The sequence below is a fragment of the Leptosomus discolor genome, chromosome 3 (genome assembly GCF_034619465.1).
Source record: "Leptosomus discolor isolate bLepDis1 chromosome 3, bLepDis1.hap2, whole genome shotgun sequence".
Classification (NCBI taxonomy): domain Eukaryota; kingdom Metazoa; phylum Chordata; class Aves; order Leptosomiformes; family Leptosomidae; genus Leptosomus; species Leptosomus discolor.
Genome location: NC_141393.1, coordinates 10,385,042 through 10,407,186, shown reverse-complemented (window position 1 = coordinate 10,407,186; position 22,145 = coordinate 10,385,042). Strand labels below are relative to the sequence as shown.

At 43.8% G+C, this 22,145-nt stretch overlaps 1 protein-coding gene across 1 annotated transcript; it reads left to right on the top strand.

Annotated features, from left to right (window-relative positions):
* Positions 1-13,301: 13,301 nt before the first annotated feature.
* Positions 13,302-21,542, top strand: CLBA1 (clathrin binding box of aftiphilin containing 1). Its single transcript, XM_009957366.2, has 5 exons — positions 13,302-13,764; positions 17,287-17,435; positions 18,894-19,023; positions 19,792-19,905; positions 21,356-21,542. The coding sequence occupies exons 1-5, from the start codon at positions 13,306-13,308 to the stop codon at positions 21,533-21,535; spliced, it is 1,032 nt and encodes a 343-aa protein (XP_009955668.1). The 5' UTR covers positions 13,302-13,305; the 3' UTR covers positions 21,536-21,542.
* Positions 21,543-22,145: the final 603 nt, after the last annotated feature.

The window sequence follows — 22,145 nt, the reverse complement described above, 5'->3', positions numbered from 1 at the left end:
GGAAGAGCTCTGTAGCCACAAAACACATTTGTTATAAACACAGCGCTTGTGACTGGGACGAGCAGGTCAACCTTGACAACTCACAGTTATGGGAAAAGTGTGCACAAACATCAAAAGCTGTTAAGGTGCCACAACCCTGGTAACACTCTCGTGTGCTTCCCACCTGCTTCACCCAAGGAACAAAACACACTTGTTAACTCCCTAGGAAATGCATATAGGGTCAGCTCCCAGGGCTCAGCTGAAGGGAGGTGGCTCCTTCAGCTGTGATGGTTCCTTTGCTCCTGGAAGAGCCCTAAGAAAACTGATGCTTTGCAGTATGATCCATTGATGGTTGAAACTGCTTTAAATTACAATAGCAGTGGCCAGTTATACTTTGTGAGGTTTTGCTCGTAGTAGTTCTAGAGCATACAACAGCTGGGACGGTAACTGCCTGTTCACAGAGGACATTTAGGAAAATTGTATCCCCAGGTGTCTCCTCATACAACATGTATGCTCCAGTCAGACACACTGTTCTCAAGTTTCTTGCTAAGCCTTGTTTCTTAGAGTCTCAGGGAATTCAGGGCATAGTCCGCAAACTGATCTCTAGAAAGCACTGCTGTAAAATCACAGCCTCTTTATTTTGTTCAGAAAGTCTTTTCAGTTCCTGGGAAAAGCGTAGAGGTGGAAAGAGGTGTGGTTCTAGAACCAGTCTGCACTTCTGCACACACATAAATTCTGCTAGTTGTAATTGATTCAAGACTCCATCCATGCTATAGATCAGACATTTAAAATCAATAATTTGGTCTGGTTCACCGAACGCAGAAATCCTTGCACTAGATGAAGCCAAATTAGCTAAGACTCTGCAGCTTTTCTGGAGATGTAGGAAAAGAAAAGGGTGAAAATAACAGCAAAACCTGATAAAAAAGATAACTCTCTTACATAGAGTGCTCTGAACTGCAGACTGCTGGCATGGCTGTCTGGGGAATGAAGTGAAAATCATCCATTTAGTCCCTTGGCTGAACCACCATCTCATGGACAGTTAAGCTTGAGAAGGGGAGCAAGTGACAAGTAATCATATTTTCATCCTCATGCCCCTGGTGAGAAAGGAAAGAACCTCCAGCAGCCCACCCGCAGTGCACACCAACATGTGAGGGACACAGGGCATAGCTAGGGCATGTGGTGTCCTTGCACAGAGGTAGGTGAAACCTGGGCAGGAAATTGCAGCTCCCTGCACAAGCGACAATCAACCAGCGGCCACATGCTACTCCCAAGTAGATGAAGCGTAGATCATCTCCAGACCTATAGGTCGTGTTCTGTGGGGTTAGCAAAATCCCCAGCCTGGGGGGCAAATCCAATATACATGCACAAATGGAACCAACCCAAGCCTTGTTCAGTTTATCAGCAGGATGGAGGGATGGCTGTGGGAGTTCCCCCAGCTCTTTGGATGCCTGTGACATAAGGCTGGCAAATTTTGACACATGGCTCATGACACAAGAGGATTAGCCTCTGTCACCTGCACTGCCAGCTGAAAACAGATTGGAGCCTGCACTTATCATCATGCCTGACAGCTGCCAAGAGTGGACAACATGAATCTCATCTTTCGTCAGCAAACATCTTGAGACTTACCAGGTGGACAGTAGGAGTCCAGCCAACCATTTGGGTGTAGAGTGCAGTGTCAGGAGGAACTGTTCCTCATCCCTGCTGCAAGAGGAGCACCAGTCAGCCTTGCCCCCCGCCTCCACAGTCATGGCACAAAGTGTTCACAGCAAAGCCGCAGTGCAGCACAAGAGTGGAGCAATGGCTCAGCCGCAGCCGCGGCTGGTCAGAGAGCTCCCGCTGCAATGGCTCTTTGGCTAAGCTGACATTTCCCTTGCCAGCACTGTGTCTGAAGATCATTTTCAACCTGTGGAACCACCTTGGCTGCTTTTTCCTATATTACAGGCTTTGCTTTGCTGCTTTTCTCTTCCCACTTCACTAATGGACTTGCAAATACTCAGGAGTCCTGCAATGAGATTTTCTAGACATAATTTGCCCCATTGGGGGAGTATGGAAAACAGGATACTCTGACACGCACACAATACATCAGCAGCCTCAACTAAGGGCCTAGGAAAATTATATTGCTGTCCTCCATGAGGCTTCCGCCTGGAAAACAGCAGCTTGAACCTGGCTGGGTCGGAAGGACCCCTCACAGCAAATGGTGTCATGATGTGCTGGTCCAGATGCACTGACTGCATGCGTTTGGCATCTGATGTCATTGACCTTTGAGTCTCCATTTGGGATTCTCTGAAAGAAGGTGCTCTGTGCTGTTACAGCCCTTTATGTTGTCAAATGCACTCATGGCCCTTACTTAGCAGAGCTTGCATTAACTGGAACTAAATTTAGCCCGGTACTTCTGTGTTGGAAGATGCTGTATAGAAATGCAAAATTAATACATTAAAAATTAAGCATGGCAAAGATCTAAAATACTAAAGTTACCCCACTGTATCAATTCAGCCCTCTCTGTATTCAGAATATTTTTGCCAATCAACCTTTCCATATAGATTGATTTAAATATAGGAACCCTGGTGTCATTATTTCACAAGAGAATCTAGTATTTTTTCCAATTGTAGCTAAGGAACCGATCTTGCTGACTGCAGGGAGAACAACATCCAGGTGTTAGCTATAAACTCAAAAATTTGAAGTTTTCAAGTCACCTTATTCTGCAAGGTTCTACTCCTAAGCAGTATATAAAGCATCAATAGCTTACAAGTAGAGAGCAACTGGTGAATAGACAGACAGGCAGATAGACAGACAGATCTGACATAGATAGACAGACAGATCTGGTTAAGTATTTTATAAAATTTAATAGCTCAGTAAATTTACTTTTAAAGAGGGTTTTAGTTAACAAAATGCCTTTCCTTGACATGTTCATATCCATATAACTCATGTTTTTCCCTGACACATTCATACCCATATAAATCATGTCTGTAGTCAAGTTAATAATAAATTAATGCCCTTTTATAAAATATTCAAAAGTGGAAAATTAGTATGAAGTGTGACCAAACTTCTCAACAAGACCTTTTTTAAAAAATAATCTATTGGTGTGTCTGTGCATCTAAAGTTTATATTTTGCTGTATTATTAATTTACATGAACTGCGTGCTTTGATGTTGTCTGAATTGAACAGCCTTGTACTGCAACTGTTTCCTCTCATGTAAAATGTGTGTGGCATAATTCTCATCGCTAATTGCAGCCTTATGATAATATTCTGCACAGTCCTCCTAACCTCACTTACAATAGCATAAGAAGCCTAGGCCAGCTGTTAACAGATGTGTGCTAAGCTTTTTCTGGGGTTTTTTGTGTTCGTTTTTTTTTTTTTTTTTTTTGCCATGAACAGAAACGAACACAATCTAAAACTTAAAATGTAAGTCCTTGGGCATTTGGGGACAGTTTGGATCTAGACCCAAACTTTGAATTTCCAGGCCAGACCCAGCTGCTACAGCAGAGGTTCCTTGCTTTTATGGCCAATTTGCTTTGCTCTCAGAAATGGGACCTCGGCAATGGAGCACTATAAACCATTAAATAAAACACATGCTGCCCTCTTCCAGCTTTCGCTGTGATAGCATCATTAGCACAGGAGGAATTGGTTGTATACTCTCGCCTGCCCTCTTTTGATCTTTTCTGTAAATTGTGCGGCCTTAAGTTTATGGTGTTACACACATGGAGCTGGAGAGCAGCCACCTTTCACCATCCAGCTCCTGACTGTTAGCTCTAACCTTGTGGGTTTAAACAGTTTTCTCTTTCCAAAAAACGGCCAAGCTCTGATCCATTTACCTGTGTTTAGTTTACCACTTGCAATACAGACAAAATGAGGTTAAAGCCTGCCTTCTTAGTAACTGCACGCTGCAAAGAGCATCTGGAAATATGTCTCCAGGAGGTGGTTGAATAAGGCTTAAATGCAGTCCGTGTGCCACATGCATGCTTCTAAAGCCTTTGTTGGCGTGTGGTACGCACTGCGTTTTTGGCTATGATGGGAAGGGACAGCCAAGCCAAGAGCACACGTAGGGTGTTTGCAGAAAAGGTGGGAGAGAAGGGCTTCTTCCCACAGACCCTCCAGCTCTCAGCCTGCCCTGCCACTTCGGGCTCACCCGCAGCCCAACGCCACGGAGTTACTGCAGCTTCCCCAGCTGACAGCTGTCCCCCGCGCTGCCGTAACGCCTTGGACGCTTTCTCAGCTCACCCAGCTATGCGACACGTGTGTCCTATCTTAAAGTTGAGTGAGAGGTCTGAGATAGCACGTTCCCACCTCCCAGGAGCAAGAGCAGGCGCAGCAAGGGTTTGACAGTTCGGCTGGCAGTTTACTTCAGCTTCAGAAATTGTCACCTATTTTATTTGACACCTGAGCCCTTGCCTGTACCACAGTCATACCGCTTTACCAGAACGGTGGCACCGTCTGGCAGGAAAGGCAGATCACTGCCTTACGCACATACACAAAACTCACACAAATTCTGCCTTTTTGCCACTTGATTCCATGTTTTAATTTTCTTGCGAGAATGGCATGTATTTTTCCTTCATACTGCATTGCTACACTTTAAGCAATAAAATGACATCTTTACTGATAATTAATTTCATTTCACAGGGTTTGGGGCATGGAGACATCCACCAGGGACTTTGTGTCTTCTTTTGTGGGCAGATAACTTAAACTATATTAATTCTGTTTCCCACTGTGCAAGGTGGCGTGGTGATGTTTCCCCCTGTGAAAAGTGCAGTGGTGACCACTATTCCATCACCTTGGAGCCCTTGTGAAGCTCACTTGGAGAATGAAGAAGAGATCCTTGTAATTAAGGAGCTATGAAGATGCTAATTATTATGATTCGGTGTTCTTTCAAATGCTGCTTGAAGTGGAGATTCGAGTTTTTAAAAATATTTTTATGCTCATGCTTTATTTGATATTTTTTCCTAGAGCTTTGTTAAGTGTCAAGTGCTATGACTTGAAGTTGAAGCATAACACTTCTAATGGAGTGTCTGACCTTTCAGCAACCTCACTGAACAGCACCGATGAAATTTCCAGGCAAGCTAATTAATACACTGGTACAGCACCAGTCGGGTGTACCTCTAGCAGCTTAACTCTCAGCCAAGAGGATTAAATCCTCCTACCCTCCCCACACCCACATCTCACTAACAATAATGGATTTGGGACCTAATCAGGCATTAAAACAGAAGATTAATGAGTTGCAAACTGCAGCAATCACGACTCAGTTTACAGTGCATGCAGGGGACTGGCAAAAATTACAAGGCATGATTTCAGTAAATTGTCTATGTATCTGAAAACCCCATGTGGGCAGCAGAGACTGTTGGACTTACACTCAATATATGTATATGATGATTTTGAATGATCAGCAGAAAAAGCAACACAGAACAGTAGCTTAATGGGAATGATAACAGAGCAAGGACCAGGTATAGGTAAGCAACTGTGAAGCACCAAATACAATTCAACTGTGGTACCACACAATGCTGCACACATTTAAACAACCACCTTTTTGAAGATGTGGGGTATGTAGCATCCTTCTATAAGCTCCAGCAGTCCAGGGTGTGTATAGGGCCCACTTTCACCTGAACCTTCTGTGTTCAGAAGAGGTACCGTAAGGAGAAGATATGCTCCTAGCTTTTCTGCTTTGGCTACACCCACTACACTTTGACTACACCTGATGTATGTAGGAGAAGAAAATAGTTGTAAAAAAAGCAGGAGTTGGAGGTTTCAGAGCTGAAGAGAAGTGTGTCTGCCCTGAGAATCCTGTCCTTTGCTGGGTCGAGCATGAGAAGCAAGATCTTTAGATGGCCATTGGCTATGCTTACAGTAGGAAATAATTTGGTGTGATAAGGCTGTCTCCGGACTCGCACATCAGTCACTGGAAGGTGCTGAACTCCTTCCTCCTCTGGCTCCTGCCACAGGTCTGCCTGCAGGCTGTGTGTGCAGCAGCTTGGTGGCTCTGGAGGGAGGCACTGTTGTGGGGCCATGCCACCTCTCCAGAGTCTTTGTTTCTGAGCAGCCAGTCTGGCATCTGGAATAGCTGTCAGCCCTGCTGAATGAATGAAGGGGCCGTTCTACCATTTGTTTTACACACACATTGCAATGTTTGTGGCATGCCTTTGAGGCAAAGTCATCCGTACAGGTCAGGACTGGGAAGGCAGTGGATAGTGTCACGTAGATGCTGTGTGGAGGATTTCCCCTGCAGCTCGTAGGCCCCGTGGAATTGCTTTTAGAGGTGTGCCAGCTCTCCTGGGCAGTCTGGTGATATTTATCACTTCCCTGTAGATCTGAGAGCAAAGCTGTAATTCCATCAGAAGCTTTGTCCCCCCCTGCCAAGTAATATGTATAGAAAAGCAGTACACCTACTGCACTGGGAACAGAAGTATGTGCACGGGTGCACTGATGCCAGCTATGGGGGGGAGGAGGTAAAAAAGTATCTTACAGTACAACCACAAAGGGATCTTCTGTGTGATCCAAGAATAGGAACCCTGGAGACATGTCAAAGCACTGTCATTTCTCCGGGTTCTCCACCATGGTGGCAGAGTCCATGTGAGCACCTGCTGCCATGCTGCACTCACGTACTAGGTGCCTGTCTGCCATGCTCTCAGTGAAGTGGAATGGGACTTCAAGAGGATGACCTTTATTCTCCTGAAATCTGTGGACTATTCCTTGCCAGTGCTCTCGTACCAAGAACAGTCCTGATGTTAGTAGCCTCCTGCTTCTGCCAGCAAATTATTCTGCTACCAAGGAAACCTTTGTACCTCTCATGTCCCTCTCATGGAATAACAAGCACTACCACTTCCATAAGAGGCCCAAGTTGCAACTCTTTGAATTTTCAGGAGGATAAAGGCAGAAGAGAGAAAAGCTAGCAAATGTATAGTAAGAAAAAGATCTTATAAAAGAAAGGAGGGGTTCAGCTAGTGGGATTTACAACAGAAGGGAAAGCAGCTGAAGACAGGAAAGGATTTCAAACTAGAAGTGTCAGTGGATGATGAAGTGGTGGCAAAAAGTCGAAGGCTGGCAGGTGCTGGCAAACAGGAAGGTGCCTATGGCACTTGGCCCTTTACATACAGTGCAAGAACCACTTCAGGATCTTGTGGGAGCTCCGAATGGTTTGAAAGTCTTCTTTTGGCACATGTGCTCTACGTAACATGCTGGAGGATCTTAAAGTAGCGCAGCCCACATACGGATTGGGGAGAGGATGTTTCCATGAAGTGTCAGAGTGGAACGGCATTTCACTGCCTTTCCCCGGAAGACACCTAGTTTGTGCCCCTCAAAATCACTCCGAGAACCAGACTAGCCATAGAAGCAAATGTGAGCTTTGCTTCGAAACCACACTAGTGGGCTAGACAAAAGTACTAAAGGCAGTCACTGAGCCCAGGGCACGTCTGTCTCTTGCACAGCTAGCTTTTCTGAGAGACGGATTACAGTTCCCTTGTCTTCCACACCTGAGAGAAGAAGAGAGGGACCTAACATACATCTAATGCCTCCTGGCAAAGGATGTTGCCCTTTTTATGGGTAGGTCTTTCTACACTGACAGCCCATCAACGTAGAGGTCCTGTGAAATGGCTTTTCTGTGGTCAGCGCATGAAGCACGTGGTCCAATACCTTTTTAATGTAGTGTGTAGAAGGGATAAATTCTTCCCCTGCTCAAGAGAACTAACAGCATTGCTGTGTGCAGGAAAGAGAGACGAGGGAGAGCTGCCATCTGCTGTTGGAAAGATTCTGGTTCATCTTGCAGCCCAGGCACTGCCAACTGCTGCAGGTGACATGAATGCCAGTGACTCCCATGCCACTGCTTTAGCACACAGAGCAATATTTCGCCAGGGGTCCAGGAAATCTGCACCCAACTTGTGCTGGGAAGAAGTAAAGTTTTCCCTGAAGTGCTGCTGTTCTCATTTCTAACTCAGGAAAAAGACAGTGGATTTTACTGACCTTTTGAACCATCCATACCAAGAGCAAGGCAAAGTTGGAAGGTATGGCAAAACCCACTGTGCCTCCAGAAGGGAGTTTAACGGAATAATCAACCACATTTTCAAATGGAAGCCATAGCTAGTCAATTAAATCAGTGTTTAGATCTGATATCTACAATGTTTTTTTCAAACAGCTGAATGCTCTCTATTACTATGGAAATGAAAGAATTGCTGATGTCCTGTACTTCTAAAATCTGGATGCTTATGGTGAGAAAAAAATTATTAATCATCTTCTGAAAAGACAGCTCATTTAATGAAATGTCGCTTTGAGTCAATCAAAATTATTTATTGACTTCTGAAAACATGTTTACTCTTACTTTCTAAATGACATTTTAAGCCAGTTTAGCCAAATGTAACTTATTCTTTTTATAAGAATATACATCCAAATATTTAATACAAATTAAAGAAAAATTTCAGTCATTTAAATAGCAAGTGAATCTTGTTTGACGCTTTCAATTACTGAAAATTCTGCATACATGGGTACTACTGGTTACACTTTTTTTCCAAGACAGAAAATGAATGAAGAAAAAAGCCATCCATATCACTCTAGTAATTTACAGGGAGACCACATAATTCAATAATTCAGGACCAGATCTTTCACAAACAAATAAAAATTCATATTACAGCAGCGTGGTGCTGATTTGCTCTGAAAGTAAATACTTTTCAGTTCTTCCATTTAGGTTTTTTTCATTGCAAATTGGTATTTTTCCAAAGGAGAAAATGAAAAACAATAATTCTAGAGCATGTGTGCTACACTCAAACAATTTTCCAGTAGGAATGGTGGCAGGAGCAACAATAGGAGCTGCAGATGAGTGTTCAGTCAATTCAGTTTTTTGTGTTGGTGAATTTTTGAGTAGCGAGGTTTTGCCCTAGTAGCTGCATACATTTGAGTGTCTAAATATAAGCTTACAGTCCATATTTAAAGCTTCTGCCCTATTTACCTTTTAAATAAAGACTAGGTTATTTAAAAAAAATAAAAGTGATAGTTCAAAAAGAAATTATTGATTTAATACAGTAATTATGGGGTAAAGTCCAAGGCCTGGTACATGTCAAACAAAATCATAAGACTTATGCCCCAAACAGATAACATTAATTTTGTCCCAAATATACTTCAGAGAGGAAAACTCTTAATCCAACTGCAAAAATGCTTTTAATTTAAACTAGTCAGTTTATGAGTGTGTCATCTAAAAAACAAACTAGGGATCTCACAGCAGCTGTCATACTCTCACTCAGCTGGGCTGAGACAAGTGAAGTGAATTCAGAGGAGGGCAGGTGAAATCCGCTTTGTAGGGCAGCTGTACCTCACGCTGACTCCTTCTGATTTGAAAACCTGCCCCAAAACACACCACTTGCAGATTATTCTTGGGGTGATTCTGTGGGTTTTCAGCTGCGTTTGCCTGAGAGTGGAGGCAGGAGCAGGTACACCCAGCAGATGGTGCAGCCGATCGCTTCCTCTGCAAGGGCTCAGGATTAGCAACTGGTTTTCCCAAGGTGGGTTATAAGGTGCGCTGGAGAGAAAAATAAACATCATTATGTGGCAAGTCCTTAACAAAGTTACTGACATTACTCTGGGAAGAAGTCACTACAGCTTCTTCTGTTCCTGCACCAAGGTTCCCAAGGTCTGTGGCAGCTTCTGATGCTCAGCAGCTCTCCCACTGCTCCACTTGAACTTGGCAGGGCAGAGGCAGGTTTGCAAAACCTACACACCCCTTCCCCTCTGGATGCAAATCGTGGTATGGAGAGGAGTATCTCAGCCTTTGTGCAGTCTGTTTGTAGCCTTTTTCTTTGAGAAGACAAAGGTGAAAATGTAAAGCCGTGCAAAACAATCTCCGTAGCTGAAAAAAATGCCAAGCTGCCTTCAAAACTGAAAAGAGAGCTGGAACCCCTGACGTCCCTGCAGCACACGCTTACTGCAGTGTAGGATGATGACGCTATCCCAAGTTTCAGACGCTTGGGGCTGAATCACAGTCTTGCTGAGCTCGTCAGTTATTCTCAGAGCTGCAGGCTGCCACGGGATGGCCACGGAGGGTAAGAAACCACTCCAAAGCAGAACAAAAACAAATTAAAAAGGGTTTCAGAGACTTGACAATAAAGATTCTTTGGCTCTGCATCTGGACATTGCTGCCAAATTCAGCCTCTCGCCCTGAGATAAAGCACTACGGCCTGGAATGAGAGTTAGATGCGTGGGAGGGGTGTGCACGTTTCTGTGCCTGGGCTGGAAAACATGTGTGGTGTAATGCCTAGAAAAAGCTTTTTACTTTGGGCCTTGCTCCAGGAAACCCTTTTACTTGCTTTTACAACTGTCCCCTGTTGCTTGGGGCTGCCCAGATGTTTAACCCAGCCCTGAGGACAGGGAGGCTGATGTGCTCTTCCCTCTGCCACCCAGATGTGGGAGCAGCCAGCCTTGGGCATGCTGCCTGCAGCCCACAGCTCTGCTCCTCAAGAGGTGGGCAAGAAGAGATGGTCACCCCATGCTGGGGGTGACCTGTCCACAGCAACTGGACCCACAGCTTCTGGCTTTATCAATGACTGGAACAAGTCCCAGCCTCAGCAGAGAGAGACACAACCAAATACCTCGTGGGGCAAAAGGAGGGAGAGAGGAAGAGGAGGTCCTGAGAAACTGTCACTGGCCTGTTCCAACCATTTTATTGTGAGTTTATATTACTGGGTGGATTGTTACTTTTTTTAAAGCCTGTATCCTGGAATTTTATAATTATGTGAGGATTTCCTCACCTGCAGTACTGTATTCAGCTCTGGGGCCCCCAGCACAAGACAGATACGGACCTGCTCGAGTGGGTCCAGAGGAGGGTCATGAAGATGCTCAGGGGGCTGGAGCACCTCCCCTGGGAGGACAAGCTGAGAGTTTTGGCGTTGCTCAGCCTGGAGAAGAGAAGGCTTCAGGGAGACCTTAGTGGCCTTCCAGTGCTTAAAGGGGACCTGCAGAAAAGGTGGGGAGGGACTCTTGGTCAGGGCGTGTGGTGATAGGATGAGGGGTAATGGTTTCAAACTGAAAGAGAGGAGATTTAGATTAGCTTTTAAGACAAAATTCTTCCCTGTGAGGGTGGTGAGGCACTGGCACAGGTTGCCCAGAGAAGCTGTGGCTGCCCTCTCCCTGGCAGTGCTCAAGGCCAGGTTGGATGCAGCTGTGAGCAACCTGGTCTGGTGGGAGGTGTCCCTGCCCATGGCAGGGGCGTTGGAACCAGATGGTCTGGTAGATCCCTTCCAACCCAAACCATTCTACGGTTCTATGATTTTAGCTATTCTCAAATTAAAAGCAAACACAAACCACCACTATCAAACAGTATGTCCTCAGCTCGCCAGATCGCAGAAAGAAGCTGGAAAAACGTGAATATTTTCCTTTTTCACATCACAATTTTAAAGTCAATCTCTTCCTGGAGGGCGGGAGTTGGCTTCTGGCCGGAACACAGCGGGGCGGTGTCGCCCGAGGGAGACGCAGGTAAAGACACCCTCAGCCACCGAGGCCCGGCGGCAAGGCTGGAGGGCCGGGCAAGTACGTCGGGAAACAGCGGAAAGTGAGAGAGCGGCGACCCCGCCGGGGCCACAGCCAGATCTGGCTGCGAGGAGGCTGAGGAGGGGCTGGGGCTCCTCTGCCCCTTGCTGCTCCCCGGGCCTGACCGGGCCGGGCCGGGCCTGACAGCAGGAGCAGGCGGAGGCCGGGCGGGCCCGCGGGGCATCGGCACCGCCGTCCCGCCTGGGGAGGCAGCGCCCCCGCTGCGGGGGTCTGGGGGCGCGGAGGGCTCTGCCGGGACCGCCCCGTCCCGCCCAGCGAGGGCCCGTCCCCCCGCCGCCCCGCCCCGGCACACCTAGGCCCCGCCCCGGCGACCTGCCGGCGCGGCTCGGCTCGGCCCGGGGCGCTCGCCGGGCGGCGGCGGCGGGGCCTTGGATCGGCGGTAAGGCTGTTCGCTCACGGGTGGCGGGGCCCCCAGCTGCCCCGCCGGCCTCCTCCCCCCCTCACACCCTCCCCACCCCGCAGCAGGGAGAGGTGAGGCGAGGCGCGGCCCTCCGCTCCCCGGGGGCCCTGGAGCCGGGCGGGTCGCCGTGTGCCGCCCGCCTCCTCCTCCTCCTCCTCCTCCTGCCCGGGAGCGCAGCTCCCCGCGGCGGGCAGGTGCCGGTGCTCAGCCCGGGGTTGCCCGCTCGCCGCCGGGGGCTCGGGCTGGCCGGGCCGGGCGGTGGGAAGCGCGGGTGGAGCAGCCCCGGCTCCGGCTCGGGCGGGTCGGGGAGGGGCTCTCGGCCGCCGCCCGCCGGGGCTTCCCCTGCCCTGCTCCGCCCGGGGGAGAGGGGCGGCCCCTCCGAGCCCCGCGGTGGCTCTCCGAAGCCCAGCGCTGCGGGCGAGGGTCCAGCCGTTCCGTGTTCCGTGCCCGGCCGGTGCTGTGGCACCTTCGAGGTGAACTTGGGGAAAAAAAAGCCCAAGATTTGTTCTGTCTGTTAAGCACAGAAAATATCTAATAGTGGCCAGTCTTCCAGAAGTTCTTTTAGAGAAGCTCCTGACCCGCCCCCCAAAACAGCTTGTCTGTCGGGAAAATGCTTGAGGAGATGTGATTAATCTAAAACGATGAATGCAGTATTGCCTCTACAACTTATAGATGCCAAACTGAACTTATTAAATCTGTCTTAATTGCTTAAATAGAGCACTGTATTTTTCGCAGGATTAAATGGCCAGTTCCTATGTGGCTGCAAGTCGCACTCACCTCTTCAGTAACTGTTCAGACAGGGAAGGCCCATGCAAAGCAAAAGCACTGTTTGAGTATGCACGAGATGGATGAAATAGTTACAGGAAATACTTAATAAGTGTTGGATGTTGTCTGTAGTTCGTTCAGTTTGTCTACTCTATACTCAATCAGCACTCGATTAATATCCAACAACTTCTGTTAAGTCTTTTCTGAATATTTTTCACTTATTTCATGGCTTTGCTTGTGGTGTGGGCAGGTAGTTCAGTGTAAATTTTAAATAATTTTGCCGACAGCAATTTTCAGTTGTATAATGCTGGAATGTGTTTATTTTAACCTGAGCATTCTTTCTCCTACCTTATCAGCTATCTTTCTTTATTCCTGCACAACCCTTATCGCAGAAGTATTTACTTATAATTCTTTCTTTGCAGGCTAATAGCCTACACAGAAAGTGAGACTGAATAACATGCACATGCTGGTTACTGGAGGAGGAGCTGAAGGACATCCCGTTTTGGTTTAGCAGTATTATTATTCTTTGGGGTGAAATGAAGAATTTGATTCTGTTTTGGAAATACTCAGATTTCTAATGCAACTGAACTTTGGTAGCTTTTTTTCTGCAGTACAGATTCCAACAGATGAATTCTTCTTAAACAAAGATGCAGAACCTGTCAGTAGTAGAAAGCCTTACTAATACAGACACATCACACCAGATGTCTCTGGAAGACCTAGCAGTTGAAGTAGGTGGTACGTGTCTCGATGAAAATGATCGTAACTTGAATGAGAGGAAAAATAATGAAGAAATGATCAATCTTGAAGTAATGCAGCAAAGCCTCCCCATAGTGAATAGCAAAGGGAGAAGTTGTGAGGGGTTTTCTGAGCGCAGTTATAGTACCTCAGAACCCAGCGGTTCCTGGGGTGATTTTGAAGGCTTCAAGGAGTCCTTAGACAAATCAGAGAGATTCAGTCATAACCTTGAAGTTTTGGTGAAGTCAACAAAAACCTCTAGCGTTCGTACGGACTTAAGCAGCGAACGTTGTAGCGCTTCTGCTGGTCACTTTTGTTCTGAGCCGTCTCTACGCAGTGGGATACAGGAGGCTTCGAGCTTTCTAAATGAGGTATGTGTTCACAGTAAACCAGAGACCAGAAATATTTGTGTTACTGCTTCCTACATCTCAGGATTTGTGTCTGAATGTCTCCTCTGTCGAGGATAATGCTGTACAGGGAGAGAAACTGTCAAGCTACTTCGCAGCTAACTCAAGTGGAACAAAAGCAACTTCTTCACAGTGTTTGACAAATACTTAAGTTATCCTGCTGGAAAGCTTTAAAGAATGTAACAAGCTACTTTGCTTCTAGATGCTAGGAATAAGTAAGCTCGTAGAAACGATGAACTTTGCCCTGAAGCACAAGCAATTTAAAAGCTAGACAAGAATGAGCATAGGAAAGAAAAAATCTGGAAGGTGGGTAACAAAAACAGGGCAGCCAAAATTCTGTGAGTTGCCTACAAGCTTATTGAAGTAAGCCAACATAACATTGAGTTAAAAATGGGCGAAAGCAATAACTTTTGTTATTTAATATACTACCTGAATAATCCAGTAGTCTTTCTGAAATTTTAGACTGGTTGTGGATGGAAGTTAATGACACAAAAAATTGAATAGAAATAATTCAGTATCATTCATTTTTTAGCAGGGGATGTTATATGGTCCCATACAATGTTAGAACTAATATCTGAATAAATGATATCATGTGTCCTCATCAGCACAAAAAAAATGTTCAGGTTAAGGGTTATACCTTGTTGCGATTAATGTGTTTCCATGTTTACCAAACATGCATCACCAAAGCCAAGCAAAGTAACAAAAGGAAAATAAGAATGCACAAATACAGAACAAAACACACTCATTCTTATGACTTCTGTCCTAAATTAAAACATTTGAAAAAAGAGAGCAATCGACTGAGACTTCCACAGGGTTAATCAGTAGCAGTAATAGCTCCCTGCTTGTTGCCTGTTAGGTGGGGTTCAATGTGCTAGGGAACTGAGGGTTTTCTGGAGACAGGCTTTCTTGCCCTTGCCCGGGAGCTTCAACTGTTGCAGAGATGTTGCTAGGGAAAGCACAAAGATGCACGTGGGATAAGCTGTCCAGCACTGATAGAGTGGAGATCATGAGGTACCTGGTTATTGGTACGCATAAACAGAGAATTTAAATTGCTCGTAATGCTGGAAATTTGGGACAAGAAGTCTTGTGTTGAAGAAAAAAAGAGTATGTAATGACTGGAGTGGAAATAGAATATAGCAGATGGTTTGGTTTCTTTCCAAAAGCATTAGATCTTAATCTTACTGGAGCCTTTTCTTTATTTTTGCATTTATTAAAGGCAAAAGGAAATGTCCAGTACGAGCTAAGTTAACCATACCTTTAGTTTCATACCTGTAGTTTCAAGTTATCTTTTCTTGTCTCAGGGTAGGGAAACAGCTGCAGAGCTGTTGGAGATTTCTTTGGGTGTAGAATATAAGTGTAGCTCATCCTTCACCCCTGTGCTTTTTGTATTGCTTGTTTGAGATCATAAACTCCTGAGGTTGTGGCTCTGTCTTCTGTATGGTCAATAGAAAAAAATCCAGGTAGGCTGTCAGGGACCTCTAGAGATGATCTGAGGTCAGAGGTCTGATCTTCAATATCTAATGCTTCAGTTAATTAAACTACGTTAGTCTGGAACAGAATCATGTATTTTAAGATGAAAACAATCACTAATTTCCTTGCAGCAGATGGATATTTTGCCTACATGATTGAATAACTGTGAGGATTTTTCATGTGTTCTTTAAATAGTGGCCTTTGTGAGAGGGACTAGTGTGCTTGCTTAAGCACTGGAGTGTTTTCTGATGTAATAGGATATAGAGGATTTAGTGAAAAAGCACGGACGTGAAATTTGTGCATTCATATTTTTATAATTAGTACAAAGCCACAAGGTAAATGCAAATATACCCAAATTTTGTTTTAGAAACAGCCACTGAAGTAGACAGTAATAAAGGTAATAAAAAAATAATCTAGCCTTTTTATTCTGACTTGGCTGAACTGTGAGCCAGTGACTTCTATGCATGTCGGAGCAACATCAGTGGGCTCTAAGAAGACATTACAAACGAGGCAGACCTCGTATTTCCCTCAATTCACACTTCTGTGGCTGGAACTTTCCCCCCACCCCAAAGCCAGGAGCAGCTGCCTGACTTTTCCTTAGGTCCCCTCCCATTTAGGTTTTGGTACTTACTTGGAACGGTTTTTTCCTTGACCATGACTCTCCATGTATGCTTTAGCAAGTGTGCTTTCACAGGATTCTGCTTCTCAGACATCTTTCTCCTCCATAGAGTATCCCTGTTGCAAGTTAAGTCTACTGAAATAATTTACAGATCAGTTTAAAGTATTATGACCTTTTGAGCAAGATTCAAAGGATTTTACCCAGCAGTCTTTGAATGTCGCAGCAGTTGCCTTTCAGGGCAGGCAGTTTAGCAAGGCCTTACTTCAGGAGGGAGCAGCATGGGGCACAAATTCTGTTTCTAGAAGCATGCTCAGGAGTACCAAACCCTTCTACCAGCTCTGTTGAATTTTGCCCGCTCATCATTAGATTAACTCCGTACTCTCTCAGTGTTCACTGCACTTGTCTGAGTTCAGTATAATGAACCTGGAAATATCTCCATTTATTTCAGCTGTTTGAATTACAATTAAATGAAACTGTCAGAACATGGAGTATCCATACTTAGGTTTTTCAGATATAAATTGTTGATTGCTAGGTGAAGAAAACAAACTGACTGGTTTCATTCTCTGGTTTTCACACAATATGGCTGCTCCTGGATTGCAGTCCTTCGGCAGGGTGTTGAAGTCTGATTTAGAAAACCACGGTAATTCCTTCTTTGAAGGAATAAAAGGACAAAGCTTCTGGACCAGATGGCATGATAACATCCCTTTAGGTTAGGATGTAAATTATGCACATTCTTCCTCGTGTAGGTATTTCTTAGTCTTCAGATAACCCTCTTACTTCCAGTAGGCCTGTTTGGATCACTTGTGTAGCTACACTTTGTGTCCTCCAAACCTCCTCCTCATCACTGCTGGAGGAGTAACATGTAAATCTAGCTCTGATTTTTAACATAGGCTGCAAAAAGTTTGGTGCAAATGCAAGGGTAGAGACACATACTCACCCCAGCTTTTGTGCAGACTCACACAGTGCAAGTATTTATTGGTAACTATAGCATTTAGTAGTTATGTTACGTTTGGCTGAATTAGGTGTGTTCAGATATTAAGTTAGCAAAACAAGCTTTTGAATTGATGTGTGCATCAGTTTTGACCTGGACTGAATTAGCTGAGCAGAAGAAGGAATCTTGAGTGCTGATAGGCAAATCAGCCTGTAACTTAGTAGCTGGGAAGCTATAGACTAAAGTTCATCAGAAATTCTTGGACTCTTGCTTCTCCTCCTCGAATTCTAGGTAAATACTTAAACCACAGAACTATGGGCTCAGTCCCTCTCTGCCATTAGTATTAATACAAATTTTTAAACCAATCAATAATACAGTCTCTAGAAACGTAGTCTTTGGACTAGGTCCTACGTGAACTGTGGGGATGGCCTGTATAACATATGTAATAAAACTCTGTTTTTTCTAGGCAAACCACAGCTATGAGGATATATTTAAGTTGGGCTTTCCGGACGTCTTTGTATCACAGTCCAGAGAGAGCATAAGAAGCTTAGATCAAGTACTTGGTGCAAATAATGAAGATGTTGGGATTCCTGAACTTACGAAGACTCAACTTTGGTAATGAGTTTAGATCAACAGTTTAAAAAAACCTTAAAAGTTCCTCAGCAATGACACTGTTTATTTCATAATTTAAAAATCAGTGGTACTTGCAGGTGAACTTAAAAACTTTTTAATCACTATGCTCTTCAGCACAGAGAACTTACCAGTTTTGTGTTGTGTTGTTAAAGGAAATGGATTGTGTTTTAGCCATTGGAAAACAAGGAGGGGAATATATCAAAATTACAAATTCCTGTAGGGTTTTTCCTGCTGTTGGTGTGCCTTCTTATGACTAAGCCTCTGGAATGCCAGAACACTCGACTGGCAGCCTGTTCTTCCTGTTCGCTTGTCCTTTCTTTACAACACAACCGACTTATTTCTCCATCATCTGAGGCAGAAGCATTGCTGCTGCTTCTACTGACAACCTACTCGTTTGTGGTTGTTTTTCTCCCTCCCTAGTTTTCTCAGGTGGTAACTTCTTCTCAATTTTTACCAGGTTTTCTTCAGAATCTGTGGTGCATCTGGCTTCTTTCCTGGGGTTATGTTAATAGCAATTAGTATCATTATCTTAGCGTTCTCTTAACGTTTTTGAAGGATCAGCAGCTTCTGAGCAGTATTGTAGTTACTGAACAGTATTTTTGTGTACGTCTGGGGCCTTGTATCTAGAAATCTGGGTCAGACCATACTTTGGAAATGTTATAAGAATCACAAGAAATGTAGTTAAACATTGAATGGGGGCATCCTTTCGGCAAGTTCCTTGTATATGTGTTACATTTTAATCAGCCTCAGACTTGTGGAGAAATATGATGTAGTATATGTAAAAGGGGCTGCCATATTATAGCAGAGTGCCAAGTACAGACAAAAAAGCCCTGATCTGCTGCCGTGAATAACTAAGATAAAGGCATCCTGTACTAAGCAAAAAGCCAACTGGATTTGTACAGGATGAATGCAAGGTAAGAATCCGAAGTACTACATAGCGGGAACTCGTTAATTCTCACTGTCACAGTAGTGCGTGCCTTTGGCTTGTTTTGTAGTACCTACGGGTCCAGAGCGGATGCAGGTCACCCACCTGAGCAGCAGGCTGCTGCAGTGGAGAAGCATGACTGATAGTAAGGAGAAAGGTTTAAGACAGAAAATGCAAAGTGAAGGATTAATAGGGCTGAATCTGCCCTCATTTCACAGAAGGAGTTGAGTAATAAAAGTTGTTGTCATGTAACAATCTCTGAAATATGCTTCTAATGCGCTTCTTATCTGAGAAGCCCAAACATATAGTTATGTTGACTTACTGTTTTCGCTAATTTTCGTGCAAGCTTATTAGTACTTTGGGTTGATAGTTTGAGGGAATGTAGAAAGTTTCAAGTTGCTTTTTAGACCAAGGTAGGCCAGTACACAACTATACGTAGTGAAAGTAACTTAAGTTATATACATTCACTGGAAACTTTGTACACCTTATGACCTCAAATGCGTTTTCTTTCCCAGCATTGATTCTGGGAACATATGGAGAACACTCAGAGACTTTGATGATACCCTCAGCTTAAGACATCCCTGGAGTAAATCTCATTGCCAAGAAAACCTCTTGAGTGTTCTTGGCATAGATGCAAATCAAAAGGTAATTGAACAACGGTTTGCTAGTATGCCAGCATAAACACTTGGTTGTGAACCTCTTTTTCCGTAAGCTGTACGTGCAGATGCATGAGAAGCAGAGATGGTTTAGTGTTCAACCTGGTTATTTAGTTGGGAAGAATTACTGACGTGTGGTTTTCAGGAGTAACTGTTTCAATTGATAATTTGATTGCTGAAGCATGAAGGGCAGTACTGTGTTCAGTTTTGATTTTATGGACATATTTGACCTTTCATGCAGGTTATATACAAAGGAATGACAGTGCTGAAGGTATAGGACCTATTCTGCACTTGGAAGTCACTTTTATAAGCTGTCCCTTAACAGGAGAGAATACGAGACGTTTCTCAAGACAGTTGAACTCCCCTTCTGTTCCTGTCTTGCCCATGGATACATTGGCATTTAATCAATGCCCGGGTGGCTTAAACTTACGTCATTACTTCTTTTCTGTTACTGGAAAATTGTATTGCTTTTAGCAATACTGATGAAGTTGTATTTCTCAGCTATTTTCTTGTGTAAGTTAAGGCTAATTTTAATTGGAAATGACTTTTTTATTAATTTAAGTCACAATTAGATTCATGTGTGTAGAGCTTGTTTTGGCATAAAAATGTTTTAATGCAAGGGGGGCACATGATAAATCAAAATGCAGCTTCAGAAAGTAAAATTTACTGGTTATTGTTGAGGGAAACTTCTCTTCCGGTTATATGCATTGAGATCAGATAGAAATTTGTAAAGAAAAGTTAAATTATGTTTTATTAGCACTTTTCAGAAAGCCAGGATGACATTTTTGATGAATCGAATGTTAGAGATAACGAGGACTTCAGATTTGATGGATTCAGTATTAATGACTGCAAAGGAGTGATCCAGACCAAGGTAAGAATTGCTCTGCAACCAATTCAGAGCACTTCAGAGTACCAGAGAGTCTGTTTTATGTGTCCCTCTGTGCTGTGGCCAGCTGTTCTAGCATATGTCCTAATGTAATCGTTTGGTCCTGACATAATTGTTTGGACGTGGAGTTGGTTTTTGCTCTTTGAAACCTACCTGACAGCTTTAGAAAAGGTACAATATAATGTACTGAATGCAAAGCAATGTAATGTGGAGGATACTGAAATATAAGGTTATTCGTTACGTAAGATGGACTTTAGGCCAAATTACTTATTGATTGAGAGAGCAGCGATACATAAAATGTAGTCAGGATGCTCTGATGACAAAGGAAGATTTGTGTGTCTGTAGAAGGATCAACATGTCGATCACTGAGAATGATGACTGTAACTCGCTCCTAAAATATATGGTAAGGGAGACATTAGAAGCAAAGGCGGTAGAGAAGAAACCGCATTCAAACTTGCATTTCGGATATTCAGAATGATTCAGATTTGGTTTGTTCACTTGAGGAGAAAACACGAGCTACTTAAGGAGGAAAGCAGAATTGATGTTGTAATTACAAGGATTTGAGAACATTACTGTTTTTAGGCGGTGTTCTAAAACGTATAGAGAAATGAAATGGAAATACTCCGTTGTTGGTGCGTTTATGTCTTTGGTCAAACAGGCCTTAATAAGCTCTGTTTCTTTCTTGCTAAAGCAATGCAAATTGGAAGGAAAATTCTGTCATTTGCCATTGCTTCAAAAAAAATTCAGTCGCATTCTGTTTTTAATGAAGTATTTTGGATTAATATTCTTCACCCAAAGTCCCTTCCTCAGTGGAGAATAAACTTGAGCAACTGCTGTTGCTGCAGGGATGCACAGTTTGGGGCACCCTTTCACTGCTCTGTTTTATGCTGTTTACTGCATGGGACAATGAAGACGTGTAACCGTTCTGGGAACCTTGTACATAAGCACAAGATGTTAGGCTGGAGAACATCAAAAGAGACTTATTTCTTCATAATTCAGTTCTGCTTTCTTCAGTGAGTTAGATGAGGGTGGGATCTCAGTAGCTGGAAATGTGTAAAATACAGAGATAGGGTTTAGGCAAAGGAGAAGTGGTTCAAGGTAGACTGAGTAAAAGTAAAAAGAATCATGATACAAAGTTAAGGTAAATGGACAATATTTTTCTGGAGTAGCCTCTGAAGGGAAAGAACAAGCCCTACAGCTTGCTGTCTCAAAGTAAAGCTCGTTAGGAAATGTACGTTGCTATTTCTGATTTTAAGTTAGTTAAATCATGTAGTGGGATGTTTTCCGTTTATCTTCCTAGTTATGTCCTTCTTTTTCCTTACGTGATTTTTTTTTTATTTTATGAAAACTGTATAAAAGTTAAGACTAAAATATGCCAAGTGATTAACTTACTCTAGGATGGAAAAAATTAACTTAGTTTTTCTTTTTTGCTCAGCTTTCTGTATCACCGGATTCCAGACATGGTCATCTTTTTGCCTGTAACCTCTTTTTGAAAACCGCATCATCAAATGGAAACATGCAATATATAACACTCCCAAGGAAGAAGCAAATTTTTGCTACGCACAACCTAAAACAAAAATTTTTCAGTAGCGTTGAACCAAATGCACTTTTTTAATCTCTCTCTTTTTTTTTTTGAATGGAATGCTGTTTACCTTCATTTTGTTACTGGCTTGGTACTATATACCATGTCTGTTCTTTAGGAACGAGACATACTACTGTATACAAGGTACCTAAAGCCACATTATTAGAAGATATTTATCCTGTTTAGTTCTGAAGTCAAAGATGTAATTTTGTCCTGCTAAGTTTTGCTGCAGGGTCACGTCTGTTACAGTGAGTCCATCTGCAATCACACTTTAAAGATACTCAGGTGGGCTACTCTCCTGAACTACTGACCTTTCAGGCCTTAATGCCTCTTTGATCAAAAGCCTTGTTTCCCTGCCAAAGTCTAAACACACCCAGGGGTGTTGTGACATGTGCCTTGTCACCATCTCTCCTCATACTTGGTCCAGTCTGGATCAGCTGAGATCTGTTACTTTGCCACTGCTGAATGTAATGAGAGGAGTCTTCTATGTCTGGTGGCTTTCGCCGGGGTTTAGGAAATTAAAATTGGTTTAACTTCTGTCTGATAAAGCCTCCTGTGGTGATATGGGTAGAGTCAGTGAAACGTTTTATTCTGGCATTGGTTTCTAACTGAAATAAATCGCCTCTCTGAAGCTGATTTTAGC